The sequence below is a fragment of the Glandiceps talaboti genome, chromosome 19 (assembly GCF_964340395.1).
Source record: "Glandiceps talaboti chromosome 19, keGlaTala1.1, whole genome shotgun sequence".
Taxonomy (NCBI): Eukaryota; Metazoa; Hemichordata; class Enteropneusta; family Spengelidae; genus Glandiceps; species Glandiceps talaboti.
Window position 1 is genome coordinate 14,617,890 of NC_135567.1, and position 25,011 is coordinate 14,642,900.

At 38.3% G+C, this 25,011-nt stretch overlaps 1 protein-coding gene across 1 annotated transcript; it reads left to right on the top strand.

Annotated features, from left to right (window-relative positions):
* Positions 1 to 92: 92 nt before the first annotated feature.
* LOC144449903 (cullin-1) lies at positions 93 to 25,011 on the top strand. Its single transcript, XM_078140451.1, has 20 exons — positions 93 to 395; positions 1,942 to 2,233; positions 3,422 to 3,587; positions 4,707 to 4,874; positions 5,547 to 5,597; positions 6,258 to 6,348; positions 7,811 to 7,974; positions 9,156 to 9,318; positions 10,174 to 10,304; positions 10,965 to 11,072; positions 11,999 to 12,154; positions 13,053 to 13,184; positions 13,761 to 13,958; positions 14,498 to 14,629; positions 17,041 to 17,133; positions 18,305 to 18,352; positions 18,720 to 18,787; positions 19,698 to 19,803; positions 20,377 to 20,490; positions 21,115 to 25,011. Exons 2-20 carry the CDS (start codon positions 2,079 to 2,081, stop codon positions 21,193 to 21,195), a joined length of 2,325 nt encoding a protein of 774 aa, XP_077996577.1. The 5' UTR covers positions 93 to 395; positions 1,942 to 2,078; the 3' UTR covers positions 21,196 to 25,011.

The window sequence follows — 25,011 nt, forward strand, 5'->3', positions numbered from 1 at the left end:
TTACGAACTCGTGCGCATGTGCATGTGAACGGATTACTGAGGGCGCCCCTACCGCCTAAACTCGCGTGCCATACGAGATAAATACACGAGACGGGGATTGCTGACTTCAGGGTGAACGTAACACACAAAACCCTGCTTTGTTTATCAAGATTGTCGACGTTCTTTGCTAGCCGATTCCAAGAAAGTTAATAGAGTTGTTTCAGCGATCAAATGATTACCAAATGTTAGCGATTTTTTAACTGTAAATCTTTTCATACGTTGATTATTTCGTGATAGTCAAACCGATCCAGTTATGGAAGCCGCCATTTTGTATACGAGATGAGATTGGCATCCCTTCGTCTGGCAAGTTTTTGTCAAGAATTTACGTATTGTTGATTTTTTAAACTAAATTACAGGTAAGCATGACTGTCTTTGTCATACCGGGATGATCGTTACCGATTGAAGCGCATGACCATGTACGGTGAACGTGTTTCTTTGTTGATATTGGTACGATGAGTCACCGAGTTAGGCCATTGCCATTGGTTCATTCGGTAACGTTTCATCTTCGATACTTGGTGTTTCCTAAAACAACACAGGTCGTTTTATAAACACTAGCATGTTATCACCGCACAAGTCAAACTTCATATTTTATGTCTGAAGATAGAAGGGGGTAGAGGAACGCTGGTTATTGAGGTAATGACAAGTATTTGGTCTGTTTCTTGCACTTTGACCTCAAGTGGACCTCTACAGCGCTATCAGTAAACACCAACTTTTTGTGACTTCCTCAGTAACACGTCACTAGAAGTTGCATACGTTGAGTTTATGATGTTGGTTATGTCCTCACGGATGAAAACACTTTCACAAAATCTTTCAAACTATGCTAGCATAGTGTTAGTGTTAATGCATGTTTAAACTACACTGACAAGTGAAATGTTTTTGTTTTTTTAAAAATTGTTTTGTTACATAATCGGACATAACTCATAATATTATCCATTTTGAATAGTGCTGAATCACCTGTGGGCAAATGCATTTGTCACTAGTATATACATGTACTTTGGACAAGTGCAAGTAATCTCTGGTTGTGGTATGCAACCCTTTGCTAAATCCTAGTTTTCAACAAGAGTCCTCAGGTCTTCTTCAGGGGTGTCACATTGTTTATGTATGCGTGACATCAAAATATTGTCCCAGACAGGTGGTAAACTTTACTGGCCAGACCTCTGGAACATCGCTATTAGTTGTTTTGTGTGTATTGATATCTACTGTATAATAGTACTACAATATCCTTGTACTGTGGGCCCTTGTTGACTACATAGGGATAATCATTTGACATGTTACTGTGACTCCGTGTTAATGCTATGTCCCAAGGGGTATTGCAGTAACATGTCACTAAATGATTAGCCCTATGTAGTCAATGAGGGCCCACAGTACAAGGATATTCTAGTACAATTATTCAGTAGATATCAGTACATACAAAACAGCCCTTTTAGCGATACGATGCTCCGAGGACTGTGAGAGAGTCTATAGTATACATGTTGTACATGTGCTTGTACGGCTTCCTTGATTGGTTTGTCCCATACAGGGAAAAGTCATCCATGCAATCCAACATGAGTTCTCTCTCAGTTGAAAGGTATACGGTTACCTACCACTCAAATTGGTTACTTTTTCATCTGAAAAATTCCTAATCATCGGGTCAGTAACATGGGAAATATCATTATGCTTTAGAAATACAATGTACGTATGTATGTATGTATGTATGTATGTATGTACGTACGTACGAATCAGGTTAAATGCAACTGACCAGCTGTGTATGCCTGAAAAACCCTAATGATGTGTCTGTTTTTGGGTTATGCATGGTAGATTTTTTGAACTTGGGCTGCAAATTATGTGAAATACACCCCCTTCCCTCCTCCTCCCCCAGCTACCCCTCATTCTAAAATCATTTTTGTGTCTTTTTCATATTAGTTAACTCGTCATAGAAGAGAAATCATTTCCCGGGAAGTGTTTTGAGTTCCTACAAGAAATACTGTGCTGACTACTGAATGGTAGCTGCAACACTTCTCATCTGATAAAAATTTCAAGTGACTCAAGCAAAGATCAAGATGTCAAGGTCATCAGGATCAGGACGTGGAGGTCAAAACCCACATGGACTCAAACAAATTGGACTTGATCAAATCTGGGATGATTTACGATCTGGTATACAACATGTGTATACAAGACAAAGTATGGCCAAGTCTAGGTTCATGGAACTATATACGTATCCTTTCAAATAGTAATCGATGTACAGTGTGTCTGCTAAGCTAAGGTCGGGAACCTCGGTGACAGAAATGGAGAAAAGGGTAAAAAATGGCAGTGTTTCCTTATAGAGTCTATGGTAGTTTTGTTTGAGAACCCAGGTAACAGAAAGGGAGAAAGGGATAAAAAATGGCAGTGTTTCCTGATAGAGTCTATGGTAGTTTTGTTTGAGAACCCAGGTAACAGAAAGGGAGAAAGGGATAAAAAATGGCAGTGTTTCCTGATAGAGTCTATGATAATATTGTTTGGGAAGTTGGGAACCCAGGTAACAGAAAGGGAGAAAGGGGTAAAAATGGCAGTGTTTCCCCCATAGTGTCTAGGGTAGTTTTGTTCAGGAAGTTGGGAACCCTGGTAACAGAAAAGGAGAAGGAGTAAAAACAGCAGTGTTACAGAGTGTATGGTAATTTAGTTTCAGATCCCTGGTAAAATAACATGGGTATCCTGGTAGATTTTACCTACTTTCCACCCTTAGCAAAAAACGCGGGGTTTAGCTGCGCATAGTTATGTGTGTGCCATACACCTGAGTCATACAAATTGATGTGATTCATGTGTTTTTGTTGTAGCAAGTAACATACACATAGCATCATAGTCAGTGATTCGAAGGCAAAGCACATGTTTTTTAGCACATAACTGAACAATGTCTTTTGCTAAGTTTGGGGAACCCCTGTAAAGCTGCACCATAGTTACGCATGTTCCATACGTGAAGCATTAGAGTCACATGATATGAAGGCAACATATGTGTTTTTTGCACCATGTCATTTTACGTAACTAAAACAGTGTTTTGATAGGGGGGACCCCAATAACCGAAAGGGGGAAATGTGGTGAATCTGACATAGTTTCATTATACTATAATTTTTGGGTAACCTTGTACCTGGTAAATGGCCGAGGAACTTTGGCAGATTTTACCTCGTGTAGATTTTCTGTGATGTAAAATCATGAACTGACTCACCGCACTGTAGAAACCTGTCAATCATGGCAGCCTAGATGGCAAGGAGGGTGTTTGTACCATGCTTTCTCTACAGTGGAGAGAACACAGCATGGTATAAACCTGCCAAGCATGGCGGCCTAGATGGCATAGTGGGGAGAACACTGTGTACTGTTTGCTAGAAAACAAAGGCGATAATTAACCTTTCCTTACCTAACTGTACAGTCATGTGTATAACTATTGTACCAGTGTACATCAATCCCAGCAACCCAGGTCATCGTCTGCAAAGAGTAAAAAGGGACAAAGCATGGGTGGTGCTCAGTTTGTTGGACTGGAACTCTACAAGAGACTCCGAGATTTCTTGAAGAATTACCTGGTGAATCTGCTAAAAGTAAGACAATATATCTCAATTTATTTGGTGAAGTTGGATGCTTGAACCCTTAAGATGGCATAAATTTTGCATTCAAAAGACTCCCTAGGTCAGGGACTTTTTCCACTACAGAGTAGGATCTTACCTATTCTACAATTATCAACTTTAATTTGAAAGGAATAATAAAACATACAATCAATCCTTATCCACATGCATATATGTTGTAAAATGGACATAATTTACCTGGAATTGAGTTGAAAAGGTGAAAATTGGGCTTATGCAAATGAGTTAACGTATCTGCATATATGCAAACGTGGCCAGTGAACCTGGAAGGAACTGGCTTCATATATGCAGGTGTTGCCAGGGAACCACGAGGGGACTGTCTGCATATATGCAGATGTGACCCGGAACCTGGAAGGGACTGTCTGTGTATATGCAGACATGGCCTGGGAACCTGGAAGGAACTGTCTGTTTATATGCAGACATGGCCTGAGAACCTGGAAGGGACTGTCTGTTTATATGCAGACATGGCCTGGGAACCTGGAAGGAACTCTCTGTGTATATGTAGGCATGGCCTGGGAACCTGGAAGGAACTGTCTGTTTATATGCAGACATGGCCTGAGAACCTGGAAGGAACTGTCTGTGTATATGTAGGCATGGCCTGGGAACCTGTAAGGGACTGTCTGTGTATATGTAGGCTTGGCCTGGGAACCTGGAAGGAACTGTCTGTGTATATATAGGCATGGCCTGAGAACCTGGAAGGAACTGTCTGTGTATATGTAGGCTTGGCCTGGGAACCTGGAAGGAACTGTCTGTGTATATATAGGCATGGCCTGGGAACCTGGAAGGAACTGTCTGTATATATGTAGATGTGGCCTGGGAACCTGGAAGGAACTGTCTGTGTATATATAGGCATGGCCTGGGAACCTGGAAGGAACTGTCTGTATATATGTAGATGTGGCCTGGGAACCTGGAAGGAACTGTCTGTGTATATATAGGCATGGCCTGGGAACCTGGAAGGAACTGTCTGTATATATGTAGATGTGGCCCGGGAACCTGTATATATGTAGATGTGGCCTGGGAACCTGTCTGTATATATGGTGTTGTAAGGGTTAATTTTGTTGTTTATTTATTTGACAGGATGGCACAGATTTGATGGACGAGAGTGTTCTTACATTCTACACCAAGCAATGGGAAGACTACCAGTTCTCTAGTAAAGTCCTAAATGGTGTATGTGCATACCTAAATAGACACTGGGTTAGAAGAGAATGTGACGAAGGACGCAAAGGAATCTATGAAATATATTCTGTAAGTTGAAGATTACTATTTTGTTATAGGTGTGTGTGGTGAGTTTTGCTAACCGAGACTCACTACTTGATAGACAATCTGAGTGGCCTCGTAGTGGAGCCACTGTGGTGTCAGTCTGGGTAACTGAGACTACTTGATAGACTATCTGAATGGTCTTACAATAGAGCCATAGTGGTGTCAGTCTGGGTAACTGAGACTACTTGACAGACGTTACTATTTTGTTATAGGTGTTATCACAGTTTCTGTAATAATAATCTTTATTTATACTGGATAGTTCTTTAAGAATATAAACACTTGTCTCCCAAGAAGTCCAGTGAGGGCCATCCCTCATGGGTTCAGTGTTAATGCAGGAGGAAACCGAAGTACTCAGTGAAAACCTGCGTTGTTCGGTAGAGTTAAACTGAACAACACTCTTCTTACTTACAGCGTGGTAAATTTAATCAAACTCTGAATGGGTTCGAACCCCAACCTCAGTGGTAAGAGGCAAACCACTTGGCCATCGCCATCCCCTGTGGAATTTCATATAGAAAGTACCATGTACATGATCAAGTACAGTTTGTCATAGAAATGAATGCAGATCATGTGTAATTTTTTGTCTTCCGCATCATCAGGTGTCTAATATCATAGACTGTTGTCATTTATTCTCTAATTTCTCATTTTGTTATTTCACAGCTTGCTCTTGTCACATGGAGAGACAATCTCTTTAAACCTTTGAATAAGCAGGTAAGATTTTCTTTCTTTTTATCTTCATTTTCGAGTTCATTTTCATTGTGGTGATGATCTGAGAGGTTCGCCACTGTTCAGTTGTTTTTTTTCAAAAACCTGAAGATATGAAAATATCTTGAAATAAGTTTTTTTTTCTTGCGGCAGATCTCACGAGATCCTGCGTGAGCCATTGCATATATAGCAACCATGTGAGGATGGTCAAACTGAAAGTGTCAAATGCTTAGCAACACTATTGTTCTCAACATCATCGCACATGGTTTGCGGCGAAATCTTGACCACGATCACATGTTTGACAACCATTGTTTCTAGGCTTATTTGCATTCAATCTATGGTATTGTGTCAGATGTGTGTAACAAGTGCTCACAAAAGAACAAATGACAGTAAATAGAACAGCCAAAAAGAAATTGTGACATGTACACTACATTGGATTTTAGTCAGATTGTGGTGCCTATGCAATAATTCACATAAATAAAGACTTTATCAGATGATAACCAATTCGTCAAAATGATAGTTTGACAATGTCTGTTGAAAAGTTACTTGCAAGTAATTAGAAAGTTCAAACGTTGGTCGTGTAACGGGAACTATTTTATTGCAATGTTTTACTGATTTGATGAATTTATTTATTAAGGATGTAACGTAGATATGTTATGTTTTCAGGTGACTGGTGCAGTGTTAAAATTGATAGAAAGAGAGAGAAATGGTGAAACTATTAATACCGGACTAATAAGAGGTGTTATTGACTGTTATGGTGAGTAATTATATGTTATTATCCGACTAATAATGCACAGACACACGCACAGACACACACACACAGACACTCACACACACACACAGACACACACACACACACACACACACACACACACAGGCATGCACACAAATACACACACAGACACGCACACAAATACACACACAGATGCACACACAAAGACACACACACAAATACACACACACACACACACACACACACACACACACACACACACATGCAATATAAATGTATGTATGTTTGTACACAACCCTACATATGTTTGTACACAACCCTACATATGAACAGCACCCCCAGTGGCCAAACTCAACAATCATTTGAGTTCTAAAAGTGTAACCTATACACACAAACAGTGTGCCCTCTAGTGGTAGCCAAATTTTGTTGTTGTGAGTCAAAAATGAAAAAAACTGGGATTTCTTGTGAGTCACCACGTTGTCAGAGATAGGGGAACACCAAATCTTGGTGTGTCACTAGAAATTGTGTGCGTCAGTGGCATGTCAAATTGGCTTAAAGGGTACACTCACCACATAGTAAGAGATAGGGGAACACCAAATCTTGGTGCGTCACTAGAAATTGTGTGCGTCAGTGGCATGTCAAATTGGCTTAGAGGGCACACTCACCACATAGTAAGAGATAGGGGAACACCAAATTTTGGTGCTTCACTAGAAATTGTGTGCGTCAGTGGCATGTCAAATTGGCTTAGAGGGTACACTGCCCACATAGTAAGAGATAGGGGAACACCAAATTTTGGTGCGTCACTAGAAATTGTGTGCGTCAGTGGCATGTCAAATTTGCTTAGAGGGCACACTCACCACATAGTAAGAGATAGGGGAACACCAAATTTTGGTGCGTCACTAGAAATTGTGTGCATCAGTGGCATGTCAAATTGGCTTAGAGGGCACTGCACACAACTTAGTTTATGTAAACTTTTATTTTCTGGCAACCAAAATATGAGACCTGTAATTTGTAATATATTGTATTATGCTGTTCATCATGTTGACTCTTCACTGTGGAACTTCAGCTGAATAGGTTGGCCCTACATCTGGACAGCACTCCTAGTGGTATAAACATTTGTTTTTCTGATAACCAAAATATAACACTGTAAGTAGTAGTAGTAGTAGTTGTAGTATGTTTATTAGAGTGACACGTAATCACATAACATAACAGTAACAAAACAAGTCAAAACAAGGAATTACCCAGTCCAACGGGCTTACAAGTCACTACAATCAGTGTACAATATATACAGGTAACACTGTTGAAAGAAACTATAAATTGTAATACATTGCATAACCAAATTTGTATTAGATTCTTCCTGTGGAGCTTGGGCTGAACAAGGACCACCCAATATCTGAACAGCACTCCTAGTGGTCAAAGTATAAAATCTTTTGTCTTTCTGATAACCAAAATATTAAATACAGTGTTTATGTTGACTTTTTTACAGTGGAACTTGGGCTGAATGAGGATGACCCTACATCTAAAGGACCTACCCTCAATGTGTATAAGGATTCCTTTGAAAGTCAGTTTCTCTCTGATACAGAGAGATTCTACATGTCAGAGAGTACAGAGTTTCTACGTCAGAATCCTGTCACAGAGTACATGAAAAAGGTAGGTATCTGGTCATAGTTTGTACAAATCTGATTGATACCATAGGCAGAGATTCTGCATGTCAGAGAGTACAGAGTTTCCACGTCAGAATCCTGTCACAGAGTACATGAAAAAGGTAGGTATCTGGTCATAGTTTGTACAAATCTGATTGATACCATAGGCAGAGATTCTGCATGTCAGAGAGTACAGAGTTTCCACGTCAGAATCCTGTCACAGAGTACATGAAAAAGGTAGGTATCTGGTCATATTTTGTACAAATCTGATTGATACCATTGGCAGAGTTTCTACATCAGAATCATAGAGTAAATGAAAAAGGTAGGTATCTGGTCATAGTTTGTACAAATCTAATTGACACCATAGATTTAGGTTCATGGTAACTTTTTTCCTATCCTTTTAAGGGGAGTGTCAATTGATAGAAGAGCAATGTTGTGTGCATGGTTATTGTAACTATGTTTCCAGTGTCGATTGATGGAAGAGCAGCATCGCAGACAGATTTAGGTTTATGGTATTCTATCAATTGACACTTTCCCTACACTGGACAGAAAACATTCACCAATATTCCATGCTGGGTTATTGTAACTATATTTTCAGTGCATGTCCAACTCGGCCCATCGCCAACTCGGCCCACCAACTCTGCCAACTCAGCCCACTCTGTTCAATTCGTCCCAGTTGAACTAGTCCAAGTTTCAAATCGCCTCAAGTTCAATACGATTGCAATTCCTGTTTCTCCTCTTTGACATTCACGACTTTGCTATAAAAAGATCAAAGTCCAAAATAGTTGAGGCAATTCGTCCCCGTGTACCTTAAAAGTGCAGGAGTGCAGTAGGACTAGGCTGAGTCTGGATGGACCTTGGCTTGTCTTCTGTATCTGCTTGTTCAGAATATCATTTCTATGATGACAAATTAATGTACGACACAGTGGGCCGAGTTGGTATCACTGAATGGGCCGAGTTGGCAATCACCTGGGCCGACTTGGCAATCACCTGGGCCGAGTTGGTAATGGGTGGAGTTGGCAATGGGCCAAGTTGGACCTACCCCGGCAACATGTCAGATTGATGGAAGAGCAGCATTTCATACAGTTTAGGTTCACAGTGAATGTTTTCTGCCCTGTGTGAGGGAAGTGTCAATTGATAGAAGAGCAATGTTTGGGTTATTATAACTTTGTTTTCTACCCTATGTAGGCGGAGTGTCGATTGATGGAAGAGCAGCGCCGTGTACAAGTATACCTCCACGAGAGCACACAGGATGAATTGGCTAAAACATGTGAACGAGTACTTATAGAGAAACATCTGGAAATCTTCCATGCTGAGTTCCAGAACCTTCTAGATGATGATAAAAATCAAGGTAGGACTGAAAACAGCATCTTATTTGTGAAGTTATTTATGCTTGTTTGATACGTTCATGGTGCGCGCACATTATGACGCGTTCATGGTGTGCGCACATTCTGTCGCGTTCATGGTGTGCGTGCACATTCTGTCGCGTTCATGGTGCATGCACATTCTGTCGCGTTCATGATGCATGCACATGCTGTCGCATTCATGGTGCGTGCACATTCTGTCGCGTTCATGTTGCGTGCACATTCTGTCGCGTTCATGTTGCATGCACATTCTGTCGCGTTCATGATGCGTGCACATTCTGTCACGTTCATGCGTGCACATTCTGTCGCGTTCATGGTGCGTGCACATTCTGTCGTGTTCATGGTGCGTGCACATTCTGTCGCGGATACCTAAATAGCTTGTCCAATTTTGTCGCTTATAGTCGGTCAAACATGGCGGCGTGGAGCAATAAACGTAATCTGAAAGTTTATATTTCTGTTATATGTACTTAAAATAGCAAAATAACGTACTTGCATATGAAGCTAAGAGTTGAAATATAATTTCAGAGTAACTGTGCAAGTTTTATGACATCTATCAAGAGATTTCATATTTGAATAAGTGAACATTGTCAGTTGACACTTCATTAGATTCGTCAGCCGAACTATCCCGAGCACATGACGCCGTAAGCAGGTCGTGACCCTGGTGTAATCGACCGGTTCGTTCAGTCAAGACCACTCAATCTTTTGTTGTGGACCAAATGTTCTTATATTTCTGCTAAACAGCTTTCACACCTAGCTTTTAATCCTGATCCGAAGTCAGTCGTTACACTTTTTGACATTTTGGATTGTAACTAGAGTAAATCGTGTCTGTTTTATTTTTTCAGATTTAGCAAGAATGTATAACTTAGTATCACGTATACAGGACGGTTTAGGTGAACTAAAGAATCTGTTAGAATCACATATTACTAACCAAGGATTATCAGCCATAGAGAAATGTGGGGACAGCGCCCTCAATGTAAGTTGGATCTCGAACAGCGCCCTCAATGTTTATGAGGTGTGAGGATAGTGTCTTCAGTGAGAGATGTATTGAGAGATGCTTAGAGCTGTGATTATGTGTATGTGTATGTATGTATGTGTGTATGTATGTATGTATGTATGTATGTATGTATGTATGCATGTATCTATGTATCTGTATGTATGTATGTATCTGTATATATGTATGTATGTATGTATGTATGTATGTATGTATGTATGTATGTATCTATTTATGTATGCATGTATCTATGTATCTATGTATGTATGTATGTATCTGTCTGTATATATGTATGTATGTATATATGTATGTATGTATGTATGTATGTATGTATGTATGTATGTATCTATTTATGTATGTATGTATGTATGTATGTATGTATGTATGTATCTATTTATGTATGTATGTATGTATGTATGTATGCATGTATCTATGTATCTATGTATGTATGTATCTGTATGTATGTATGTGTGTCTGTCTGTATGTATGTATGTATGTATGTATGTATGTATGTACGTACGTACGTACGTACGTATGTACCTACATGACATTGCACTGTATGTTATGTGTATGTATGTCTCTGTGTGTGTATGTATAAACCTTAACATTGCCTAACCCCTCTACACTATGTTTACCTTACAGGATCCTAAAATGTATGTACAAACTATACTAGATGTACATAGAAAGTATAATGCCTTGGTACTGACGTCTTTTAATAATGATGCTGGCTTTGTTGCAGCCCTAGATAAGGTAAGGTACACAGAATCTAGAAAAGACCATTCTAGAGAATCGTTGGTTGCTGTAATCACATTTTACCTTGCTGTAGACAGGGACTTCCCAACTGTAACTTGAGTGCTGGATGATATTAATGTTCATGAGCTAATTAATATTCATGATGTAATTAGCATAATAATTAAATAGTAAGGAAGAGTAACAAAGGGGTGCTATGTATGATTTTCATCAATGTATAACCATAGGTGTCTACAGAAGGAACTCAGGCCAGCTTTGAATATCTTCCTGCTCATTATTTCAAAGTGTTGTTCTCTTCAGGTGTGTTAACTTACACGTGTTTCCAATGGCAGGTGTGATAATTAAGATTTATACTATGCACTTAGTAACGTCCAAGAACAAGAGAATGTTTTGTAGTGGACAGCAGTTTTTTGTGCTGGCTCTCTTAGCTGAATGCCAGATGGGGCCCGTCCACTGCAGACCACCGTGAGGGTCCCTGTGTAGAAGGTTATATAGAACAAAAAAGTTAACTAACTCTCATGCAAGTCTACAGTGTTGTGTAGTATGTTGAGTGGAAGTTATGGTGTCTACTACAAAATAAAATGGGGGGGGGGGGGGGGGGGGGGGGCTATTATGATGTGTCCTGTCTGTCTGTCTGTCTGTCTGTCTGTGTCTGTCTGTACACATCCATTTCCCAAGCATGCAATGGCTGATCTTTTTCTAGCTGTAGTATTTTGAGCATATCAAAGGATCACTTGATCTGAAAATTTCATCCACATTTTTGACTGTTTTGTCCTCAGTGATCACACAAACGTAATTTAACAGCTTGTCACGGTACAAGAAGGAGGTTTCTATATGGCACAGTTTGGAGAGATTTGAAAAATTAATAAAATTCTTCCTCAGGACACATTCTACCTTAAACTACACATTATTGTTTTCCTTTCTAGGCGTGTGGTAAATTTATCAACAATAATTCAGTAACAAAGACAGCGAATTCCTCCAGTAAATCACCAGAGTTACTGGCTAGGTATTGTGATTCACTTCTCAAGAAGAGTTCTAAGAATCCTGAAGAAGCTGAACTAGAAGACACTCTTAATCAAGTGGTAGGTAGTCGTAAGGGCCAGTAGCCGGCAAAATTAACCCCCTATCCTACAATGTTTTGCCGGCTTCTTTGTTTCAACCAGTATATTTCCATCAAGTGGTAGCTAGTTCTATAATTAGAGATGTAGAGAATGCTGACAGTCGGCAAAATTAACTGCCTACCCTACAATGATTTGCCAGCTACTAGAAGATACTCTTAATGAAGTGGTAGGTAGTTGTAAGGGCCGAGTCAGCAAAATTAACTGCCTACCCTACAATGATTTGCCAGCCATTAGAAGACACTCTTAATGAAGTGGTAGGTAGTTGTAAGGGCCGACAGTCGGCAAAATGAACCACCTACCGTACAATGATTTGCCGGCTGCTTTATCTGGAATTTGAAAAATGCTTTGTTTTAACCTGTGCATTTCCATAGAGTGTAGGTAATTGTATAAAGTGAGCTCTGTAGGACGAATGATAAAGAAGCAATTTGTTGTGACGTAAAATAGCCATGGATAAAAGCCTGTATTTTTGTTTGAATGCGTTCAACCTAGCCTGTGCGTAGACTCTCTCACAGTCCTCGGAGCATCGCGTCGCTAAAAGGGCTGTTTTTTGTGTACCGATATCTACTTCTTAATTGTACTAAATATCTTTGTACTATGAGTCCTCATCGACTACATAGGGCAAATCATTTATTGACGTGTTACTGCAATGCTCGGGGCTTTGCAATAACACGTAGTTGCAGTAACATGTCAACAAATGATTAGCCCTATGTAGTCGATGGGGGCCCACAGTACAAGGATATTCTAGTACAATTATTCAGTAGATATTAGTACATACAAAACAGCTAATAGCGATGCTCCCAAGGACTGGTGAGAGAGTCTAGCCTGTGTATGGTATACTTATGACTTTTGTTTCTGTCAGATGGTAGTATTCAAGTACATTGAAGATAAAGATGTATTCCAGAAGTTTTATGCCAAGATGTTAGCGAAGAGACTTGTACAGCATAATTCAGCCAGTGATGATGCAGAGGCCAGTATGATATCAAAACTGAAGGTAAGACAACCCAGTACACCCCTATTTTTGTATGGAATGGCTGAACAATAATGGGGTTATAGTTCTATAGAATGACTGAACAATACTAGGGCTATACTATTGTCAAGGTAATGGGGGGGGGGGGATTCATCCACTGCTGGCCTGTATGATATCAAAACTGAAGGTACACCCCTATTTTTGTATGGAATGGCTGAACTATAATGGGGTTATAGTTCTATGGAATGACTGAACAATACTAGGGCTATACTATTGTCAAGGTAATGGGGGGAGGTAGAGGTATTTGAGTTTGGTTTGAGTATACGTCAACATTTACAAAATTTATTCAAAGACACCAGAGTGAACAAGGACATTGATGTGTGTCTAAATTGTCATAAATTTTGTCCTTTCAGCAAGCATGTGGGTTTTAATATATTATATGTCTAAATTGCAATGTATGTTTCATGACATTGATGGGAAAATTTGAGGTGTCTAAATTCTCTCAGTGTTTTGAGTATACGTCTAAATTGCAATGTATTTTTTGTGACATTTTTGTGAGAATTTGAGGTGTTATAATTCTCATAACTTTTATACTTTCAGCAAGCATGTGGGTTTGAGTATACGTCTAAATTACAACGTATGTTTCAAGACATCGGTGTTAGTAAGGACCTCAATGAGCAGTTTAAGAGTCATCTGAAGAATAGTAATGAACCTCTAGATATTGACTTCAGTATACAAGTGCTCAGCTCAGGGTCATGGCCATTCCAACAATCTTGTACATTTGTGCTACCACGAGAGGTAAGTATAGCACCCTCACAGGGCAATTAGTGTAACTTGTATATTTGTACTACCATGAGATGTAAGTATGGTGCTCTCACAGGGCAATAGGGAACTTCCTAACCTGCCATGTTGAATGGTGCATCATGGGAAATGTGATAATAAATACTAATGAATTGGTATTGTAAGCAATACTGTTAAATTGTTTGCACCCAGGAATGATCAATTCAAAGAACACCACTGGCCGCTTGGCCATAGTAACACCTCTCTCATATGCTCATAGGAATGCTAGTCCCCACCATTGTGGGAGGTTAATTTTATCAGTAGCTGCAGATTAGGTATTACGATAACCACAGATAATCCCATAGTCCTTTGCGTCTGAGCACGCTCAGTCTGGATTGCAAGTTCCCTTTTAGAGTAACTTTTTACTACTATGAGAGATGAGGATGATGCCCTCACAGAGCAAGTATGTTTGTACTGTACTGTGGGAGGCAGGCATTTGGCCTCCCCATTTTCAAATTAAGTTTCCTGATAAAATTTGTATTCTTTTCTCATTTCAGTTGGAGCGTAGTTTTCAGAGGTTTACAACTTTTTATGCCAGTCAACACAGTGGGCGTAAACTGATGTGGCTATTTCAAATGTCAAAGGGTGAATTGGTGACAAATTGCTTCAAAAATAGATACACATTACAGGTAAGATTACTCTATAATACCACATTGCTTCTGACAACAAACCACTGTGACTTGCTTTGAATATGGTTACAAGTTTTAACCTTGGACAGTCAGCGTTTATAAGTCTGGAATAAAATATTATTAACTTAAAATACATATAGAATATCTATGAATAGTAATTTAAGAATGAATGCTCTCAGTATGGTATGTTGTTAACATCTCAATAGACAGTCCGTGTTCCATCTCATTCTGGATTGTCCCCACTAGTAGATATGATTTCCATTTGACTACTTAACATGTAAAATCTTTAAATGGGTACTAGCCACTCATTAGCTCTGTTTTTGCTATGTGCTAGTCCTCAGTCACATAGATACTGTCCACTGATTAGCTCTGTTTTTACTATGTGCTAGTCCTCAGTCACGCAGATACTGTCCACTGATTAGCTCTGTTTTTACTATGTGCTAGTCCTCAGTCACATAGATAATGTCCACTGATTAGCTCTGTTTTTACTATGTGCTAGTCCTCAGTCACATAGATACTGTCCACTGATTAGCTCTGTTTTTACTATGTGCTAGTCCTCAGTCACACAGATACTGTCCACTGATTAGCTCTGTTTTTACTATGTGCTAGTCCTCAGTCACATAGATACTGTCCACTAATTAGCTCTGTTTTTACTATGTGCTAGTCCTCAGTCACACAGATACTGTCCACTGATTAGCTCTGTTTTTACTACGTGCTAGTCCTCAGTCACACAGATACTGTCCACTGATTAGCTCTGTTTTTACTACGTGCTAGTCCTCAGTCACACAGATACTGTCCACTGATTAGCTCTGTTTTTACTACGTGCTAGTCCTCAGTCACATAGATACTGTCCACTGATTAGCTCTGTTTTTACTATGTGCTAGTCCTCAGTCACACAGATACTGTCCACTGATTAGCTCTGTTTTTACTATGTGCTAGTCCTCAGTCACATAGATACTGTCCACTAATTAGCTCTGTTTTTACTATGTGCTAGTCCTCAGTCACACAGATACTGTCCACTGATTAGCTCTGTTTTTGCTATGTGCTAGTCCTCAGTCACATAGATAATGTCCACTGATTAGCTCTGTTTTTGCTATGTGCTAGTCCTCAGTCACATAGATACTGTCCACTAATTAGCTCTGTTTTTACTATGTGCTAGTCCTCAGTCACACAGATACTGTCCACTGATTAGCTCTGTTTTTACTATGTGCTAGTCCTCAGTCACATAGATAATGTCCACTGATTAGCTCTGTTTTTGCTATGTGCTAGTTCTCAGTCACACAGATACTGTCCACTGATTAGCTCTGTTTTTACTATGTGCTAGTCCTCAGTCACATAGATAATGTCCACTGATTAGCTCTGTTTTTACTATGTGCTAGTTCTCAGTCACATAGATAATGTCCACTGATTAGCTCTGTTTTTACTATGTGCTAGTCCTCAGTCACACAGATACTGTCCACTAATTAGCTCTGTTTTTACTATGTGCTAGTCCTCAGTCACATAGATAATGTCCACTGATTAGCTCTGTTTTTACTATGTGCTAGTCCTCAGTCACATAGATAATGTCCACTGATTAGCTCTGTTTTTACTATGTGCTAGTCCTCAGTCACACAGATACTGTCCACTGATTAGCTCTGTTTTTACTATGTGCTAGTCCTCAGTCACATAGATAATGTCCACTGATTAGCTCTGTTTTTGCTATGTGCTAGTTCTCAGTCACATAGATACTGTCCACTGATTAGCTCTGTTTTTACTATGTGCTAGTCCTCAGTCACATAGATAATGTCCACTGATTAGCTCTGTTTTTACTATGTGCTAGTCCTCAGTCACATAGATACTGTCCACTGATTAGCTCTGTTTTTACTATGTGCTAGTCCTCAGTCACATAGATACTGTCCACTGATTAGCTCTGTTTTTGCTATGTGCAATTCCTCAGTCACATAGATACTGTCCCCTGATTAGCTCTGTTTTTGCTATGTGCAAGTCCTCAGTCACATAGATACTGTCCACTGATTAGCTCTGTTTTTGCTATGTGCTAGTCCTCAATCACATAGATACTGTCCACTGATTAGCTCTGTTTTTACTATGTGCTAGTCCTCAGTCACATAGATACTGTCCACTGATTAGCTCTGTTTTTGCTATGTGCTAGTCCTCAATCACATAGATACTGTCCACTGATGAGCTCTGTTTTTACTATGTGCTAGTCCTCAGTCACACAGATAATGTCCACTGATTAGCTCTGTTTTTACTATGTGCTAGTACTCAGTGCCAGTCACACAGTTTGAAAACTTAACTTGCGCCTTTTTTTTCATTTTTGTGATGTACGAATGAATTTCTTTCCTAGTGATGTAAGTGTATTCCTTTTTTGTATGTGTGACAAATAAATAATTAAATATAAATTGTTATTTCAGGCGTCCACATTTCAAATGGCAGTACTACTCCAGTACAACACCTCAGACTCTTACTCAATACAACTATTACATGAACACACACAGTTGAAAATGGTAAGTTAATTACAGCTGCGGACAGACAAGTGGATGGATCACTTTTATTAACTAGTTGTGACCCAGTTGGGTGCTGACTGAATAGCCTTACCACTTGTTATTTACTGACTGAAATCTACATCAATTTAGTCTGACTAGTTATACAATGGGATTCACACACTTGGATGTCCACAGTTGTAACTTGTCACTTATGTGCAGTTTGTGGAAATTTGTGCAATGTGTTCAGTGTGTCCTCTAAACCAACTTGATGCACCACTGATGCACACATTTTGTAGTGATGCACCAAAATTTGGTGTTTCCCTATCTCTTACTATGTGGTGAGTGTACCCTCTAAGCCAATTTGACACACCACTGATGCACACAATTTCTAGTGATGCACCAAAATTTGGTGTTTCCCTATCTCTTACTATGTGGTGACTCACAAGAAATCCCAGTTTTTATCATTTTGATTCACAACAATATTTGGTTATCATTAGAGGGCACACTGAATGTGTTTTATCCTAATTTTGTTTGCTTTGTCTCTTGCACTTATGTAACAGTAACTGTATGATAATGATATTTACGGCCCAGATATTGGTTTCATGGAGTTGGGGTTGTACGGTGGAAGGGCCCAACATTAAGGGGGGCCATAAGCTATACGACCAAAATCCACAAACCCAAATCTTGGTTGTAATGGTTTTAGCATACATCGTATGTAACTTTAAACTGGCACTAAAAACATCATTTGAATCACATTTGATAGTGAAGCATTATTTTAACTGCAAAAATGTACAGCTAGTGTTAAAAAACTCAAAGCCAGATTAATGAGCAAACGGATATCGACATTACCGAACAAAGTGTGCCAGGGTGTGATATGGAAATTTATTGCATGGGTTTAAAACACGCACACTTACTTGAATTATATTGGAGGCAATATGTCCTGTGTTTTCTCTGTAATGTATTGTTTGCCTTTGTATTGTCTTGCAGTTGTTTTGGAAATAAAAAAAAATATTGGAGGCAATATTCAGTACATAATACAACATTTTTTGATGAACACTTTGAAGTTTTCCTAAAATTATTTTGTTTATTTCAGTATTTCTGCAAATCTTGTTTCTTAGTTCTTTGTCCATTAGAATAGACGCCCTCAATGTAAAGACCCAAGTAAACTTTTGTTTTCTACTTGATGTTACAGGATATCTTACTGCAGGTGATCCAAATCTTAGTGAAATCAAAGTTACTTGTAAGTACATCAATTACTAATTTTCTTCTAAATTATCAGGAGCATATACATGAAATTTTATTGGTGTAAAGTTTATTGTGTGTGTGTGTGTGTGTGTGTGTGTGTGTGTATGTGTGTGTGTGTGGTATGTGTGTGTGTGTATGTGTGTGTGTGTGCGCGCGCGCATGTATGTGTGCATATGTATGTGTGTGTGTATGCATATGTATGTAAAGTCAAAAACTGTCAGACCGATTGGCTTGGTATTTGGTGGGGACATTACTTAGGGTGTGTAGATAGAAAATTGTTCAAATGAAAATGATCACATCACACCAAATACACTTGTGCTATAAGGCCATTGGTGCTAATTTTATTTACCTCTCGTCTGCAGGAAAGTGATGATGATGAAGAAACGTTGTCAGCATCGTCAGTGGTCAAGTTGTTCCTTGGATACAAAAAGTAAGTTTTACCTACTGTCTGAATCTTAAACACAGAACTGCCCTATATAAAGAGGATTATGGCTAATCTATGCAAATGCGGGGAAACTCAAACTGCTGTACATAGCACTAGCTACTGGGTCTTGTTTTCAACATTTTTTTCTGTACTCTGAGAAACACAGATCATGTATCATGTACAAATTATTGTTTGTGAATGTGGTAGGATGGTAGCTTGATACACAAATTAATTGAAAATCAATCAGTTTGTTTCATAGAATGTAAAAACCTTTCAAAATGAGACAAATTCCCCTGCAAACAGCTGTTTAGATTGTGTCACTCAGGATTATTCAAATATGTGCCATTTGCATGTGAACAACCCAGATAGGGAATGATTATATTTTGGTGATAACTTGCCAGTGAGTCACCACAAGTTCTCCACCTCCAAAACATACAGTCAGTCTTATGCAAAATAGGGAGCCAGGCAAAGGCAGTTCGCTCTTTAACCGAGTCCCTGTGATGTAGCAGTTAGAGCTTGGGAGTCAGGAGGTCATGAGTTCAAATCCCACAGGAGACGAGGATTTTTCTGTGACACACTGAAATCCAATGAATGTTCTACAGACAGACTACAGACGTACCTACCCAGCATTGAGAGTCTGGGTAATCGAGACAAGTACATTGTATACTTGAATATGTACAACTCCCTTTCATGACTGGAGACGAGTTTTAAATAATTTTGGGACCCAATTTATATGAACATTTTCATAGTTATAATAATATTACTTTATTAGGAAGTAACATATCTTTAATTCCAGTCTAAAATGAAGTTGATATATGCCAAAAACTTACATAAAACAAGAATTTTGTTCAAATAATTTTGGCGGCAAAATTTTCAGGACTGAATGGGTTAAATGTATGTTTGCATTCAATTTTAGTAAGAAGCTGCGTGTGAATATCAATGTTCCAATGAAGACGGAACAGAAACAAGAACAAGAAACAACACATAAACACATAGAAGAGGATAGAAAACTTCTTATACAGGTACAATTTGCTTACATTTTTTCAAGTGAAATATTTGTAAAACGTCCATAAATCCAAGCATCCATATGTACATACAAACATGCATGGATGCATACACACACATATGTAGGTATGTATGTAAGTAAGTACTTGTGTACGTACATACTTGTGCGTGCATGCGCGCGCGTGTGTGTGTGTGTGTGTGTGTGCGTGTGTGTGTTTGCACACATTTATGCATGTATGCCAACCTACCTACTTACCTACATACATACATACATACATACATACATACATACATACATACATACATACATACATACATACATATATACATACATACATACATACATACATACATACATACATACATACAGACAGACATACAATACAGACAGACAGACATAGACAGACACATAAATACATACATACAGACAGACAGACAGACAGACATACATACATACATACATACATACATACATACATACAAACAGACAGACATACATACATACATACATACCACAACATACTGCACACAAGATTGTTTCAAAGTGGAAGTACATGTACTTAAAAAAAGAGTGTATTTTTATTTGACAGGCTGCCATAGTACGTATTATGAAGATGCGTAAAGTCTTAAAACATCAGCAGTTACTGAGTGAAGTTCTTACCCAACTATCGTCTCGTTTTAAACCCAGGGTACCAGTTATCAAGGTAAGAATGATCAAATTTATCACCTACTTGTATTTTCATACTTCCGTTAAAGTAGCCAAAGGGATGAGGATTAGGAATTTATTTTGAATTTTGAATTCATCAAACAATTTTATCTTGGCTTCCTATGTGAAAAATCAAACGCGAAACAACATCGACTAAGTCTAAAAAACCTAGAAAAATTTGTCTTTTGCAATTTCTTAAAGTGGCCATACGGATGAGACTTTGGTATTTATTTTGGATTTTTATTTGATAAAACAGCTTCACTATGTTTTTCTACTTGAAAAAAAAGCGAAAGAACGTATACCAAGTCCATGTTCATAACTCAATACATTGCAAAGAGATGCTAAAAGTGTAAAAAGTTTGTTATTGTACGTACAATAACAAACATTTAGCTATTGTCCTCTGTTTGTACTTGTCGCTAATGCAGTTCTCTGATTGGCAGTTATTTATATCCTGATGACATTTGCTAGACCTTGGATGTTCCATCCTAGATAGCGATGTATGGTTGTGTGTCGTATTGTATCGGAAGAACATCTGTGGTCTAGCAGTTAGACTACATAGTTGCTTCAAAAACTTGATTCCAATAATGTAATTTCTTGTGTGTTGTCAATTTTATCTCCACAGAAATGCATTGATATTCTGATTGAGAAGGAGTACTTGGAGAGAGTGGATGGCGAGAAAGACACGTACAGCTACCTTGCATAGATTAACAAACAAACAAACAAATAAACAAAGTGTCCAATAAACAAACAAACAGTCTCCAACACTGTATTAAGTATACTGTAATGAATACATGTGAACCATAACATTTTCCTAGGCTTGAAAATTTTGCGAATTTTTGATTCGCAGAAATTTTGATCTGCGACTTGTTACTAGCGACTAAAGCGCTTGCACCTTGGGATGGGGGGAGGGGGGGGGGTCTGGTGCATCGCATTAACTGTTTGCAACATGGCTGCAAATTTATTATGAATGAAATATTTTTGTGTTTTTTAGCAGTTAAGCATAACTGAAATTAGGTTCTGCAGCAAATTATTTGAAGCCACACGTTGTAATTATTGTTCATGGCTAAGTTGTACATTGTTTGAAAACAGCAACATTAGTATCAAAACAGTCACCTGTGCTACAACACCATTGGCGCTATTTTTTTTTCTTTTTGCTTGCATTTTAGCACAACAGAACTAGTGTGGTTTTTGGTCTAAAGACTTCAAATCAAAAACCATACCGCTGACATATTGTCGATGTCTGATCGGAAGCTAAAGCATGTGCATTGTTTTTATTTCTGCCGCAAAATGTACAAAATCACCCCTGTGATTTCTATTACGTAAATGGTATGATCAATATTAACAATGTATCCCTTTGCTATGCAAATGTGCCATGGCTCTACCATTATTTAAAGTGGAAAATGAAAATGTTAATGTTTACAGTAGAATTGTACATGGTTTATTTTATCTAGTTGTCTGACAAAAGGACACCAAATTACCCCCCTTAATTGTTAAAGTCTCCCTGATATTTTGTAAAAAAAAAATTATATACAATACGTAAGCAAGTGTTGATTTGGGGCAGACTTTCTTTATTTACTAGAATGCATACAAGTTTTATTTTGCCGTAGTAAGTTTGAGAATTAGTTATTTGTACCAGGGTTTACTTGTCCGTCTTATATGCATAGGGTTACTATATGCGCCAGGCATCTGAAAGCAAGAAAAAATAAAGCATTTGTGTTTGTTAACACTTGGGGCGCTATTTTAAACAGGTTTACGACCTGAAGTGTTTGACAAAATCTTGAATGATCTTGCCCCCAGAGTATGGACTCCACTGTATACAACTTTTAATACTAACACTTTCTATGAACCCCTCAGAATATTTTGTTCACCCCTGTGATTTCTATTAAACAAATGGTATGGTAAATATAAACAATGTAACTCTTTGTTATGTGAATGTGTTACGGCTCTACCATTATTTAAAGGGGGATATTAAAGCTGTGATATTTATTTTGATTATCAAGTCGCTGGAAGACTTTTTTTCGGTATATTTCACTACAGTGTAACTTTAATGATCACAGCTAAATTACCCAGTACAAGTAATGTACAGGAGGTGATTTTTGAACAACCATCGTTCTAGTTCCCTCAGTACCACTCCCCTTGCCTCCCCTCTCCTTCCCAACCTCACCCCTACATTTCCTGTATGCCCTTTCTTATCTTTGGTGGGGCTCAACCTCTTCCTACCCCCTCATAATGATCTACACCATAGCAAACCCATTGTGCTCTATGTGTATTCATTACTTGGTCAACACTACCATATATGGTAAAACTGGATGCTTGAGTTTATGAATATTCATGATATAATTTGCATACACAACACTTCCATATATGGTATTACTGTCAGCTTTGCTATAAATGAATATTCAATATTCTGTCAACATTACCATATATGGTAAAACTGGATGCTGGAGTTTATGAATATTCATGATATAATTTGTATACACAACACTTCCATATATGGTATTATGGTCAACATTGTGCTGTATATGAATATTCATTATTCAGTCAACACTACCATATATGTTAATAGTTAGATTTATTGATATTTAAAACATTTTCTGAGACTCACAAACTTCTAAATGAAATGTGATTGTTAGTCGTCAACTCATAGTTGAAGTTTGACTATAAATACAGTTGAGAAGTAATGTATTTTGTCTGTGTTTTGTCAGTTGAATTTTACATATATTAATTTCGATATCTTTTTTTGGTAGTTCAAAACAAGCCACAAGTGTCTGTGCTATGCTGTTTATTTTTTTCCCCAAACGGATTTTTTTATGAGCCTAGCAATATATATTTACATGAAAGTTATAAGCAACCAATCACAAAAGAGCTTATGTGAATTTGTATCTGTTGATATGTAAATTGCTTGTCCATCCAACCAATCTCAAAAGAGCTTATGTGAAGTTGTACTTGCTAATATGCAAATAGCTTGTCCATCCAATGGAGTGGTTTTGCTGTTTTTTTTGTACAAGATGATAAACATTGTAAGCCTGTGTGTGTATTTCCATACACAATCTGTGTTCAGAAATCGTCAGCAGTTGGATTATCCAGCTTTTACTCTGTGTTAAATCTTCAGCTCAGAAATGATGGCAGTAACTAAATATTGGTCAGCTGGGGTGCCACATATACACATAATAAATATCCTAGGGAGACCAGTTAAAGTCCTTTATTCAGGAAAATCTCCAGTTACACAGTTGAAGATATACTTTAACTATCTGATGAGGTACCTAGGTGAGCTGTCACAAGTTAGAATCTACGTCAACCAAGTCAAAGTGGTCATATGGATGACAAATGGTTATTTATTTTAGATAAACTCAAAATACATAAAACTCGGCTGTGCCTCATTGAAGTTCAAACATCAGGTATGCTGAGGAGTCAAGATAGAGTACAATAGTCCACTCACCTAGGTAGTCTGATAACCGTTGCTACCCTCTGAATACATGTTGCTATGTGATGTTTTGCGTTCTCCAGTGCATATTATATGAGAGTTGACATGATCTTGGTTTTCAATGCCAAACAAAAATTTTGTAGAACAGTACTGTAACGGCGCCCTCAACCATTAGAAAATTGTACATTTGCCGTGATTGGAGGAATATACCATCTTTGATAAGAATACAATATTCCCCTGGGAAAAACTATAAAAAAAAGTCCAAGCCTTATTTGAATATTATGCTTTGTACACCTGGGTACACATTGTTGATATTTGAATTGAGTATTGCATTTTGTGCACCTGGGAAAAGCCAAAATAGCCAATGCCTAATTGAATATGATGTACACCTGGAATAAATACAGTTAATGCCCTGTTGAATATACTATTTACACCTGGGGAAAACAGCCAATGTCTATTTGAATATTGTGTTATGTGCTCCTGGGAGAAATGAAATAGACAATACTCGATTTGAATACTGTGCTATATGCATCTGGGGAAAACAAAACAATGCCCTATTAGAGTATCATACTATGTGCACATAAGGAAACACAACTAATGCCAAATTGAATATTAGTATATGTGCACCTGGGAAAGATTAAACTGTTAATGCCCTATTTTAATACGATATATAATCAGTACACCTGGGAAAGACTAAAATGCAATGCCCTATTTGAATAAGATATGTTTGATGTCCATCTGGGAAAGACTAGAACATTAATGCCCTATTTGAATATCATATGATGAACACCTGGGATAAGCAAATTTTCAACATGTAGTTAGTTGACTGGATGCAACAAAATTGTAATGATTTCAGCTTGGTAGTGAGTTTATATTTAGCAAGTAAGAATACATACACTGTAAGTCAATTCATTGCCCGATTTGGGTGTCTCCTTTTTACACACCCAAGGCTGAGATGTGTCCAACAGGCCCACCCTTGGCTGAGATGTGTCCAACAGGCCCCAAATCAACACAGACATTTGCATAATTACCTTTTGTGAAATAGACTAAGATTGTGAAAGAGAATTCTCAAAATAAAAAGCTTAAATAATGTAA

What these genes read in the sequence shown, in the direction of transcription:
- LOC144449903 (XM_078140451.1), top strand. Translation starts at nt 2,079, where the DNA reads ATGTCAAGGTCATCAGGATCAGGACGTGGAGGTCAAAACCCACATGGA. An exon ending in AGGTTCATGGAACTATATAC is followed by an intron (nt 2,234 to 3,421) that starts GTATCCTTTCAA and finishes CTAACTGTACAG; the next exon opens with TCATGTGTATAACTATTGTA. An exon ending in GAATCTATGAAATATATTCT is followed by an intron (nt 4,875 to 5,546) that starts GTAAGTTGAAGA and finishes GTTATTTCACAG; the next exon opens with CTTGCTCTTGTCACATGGAG.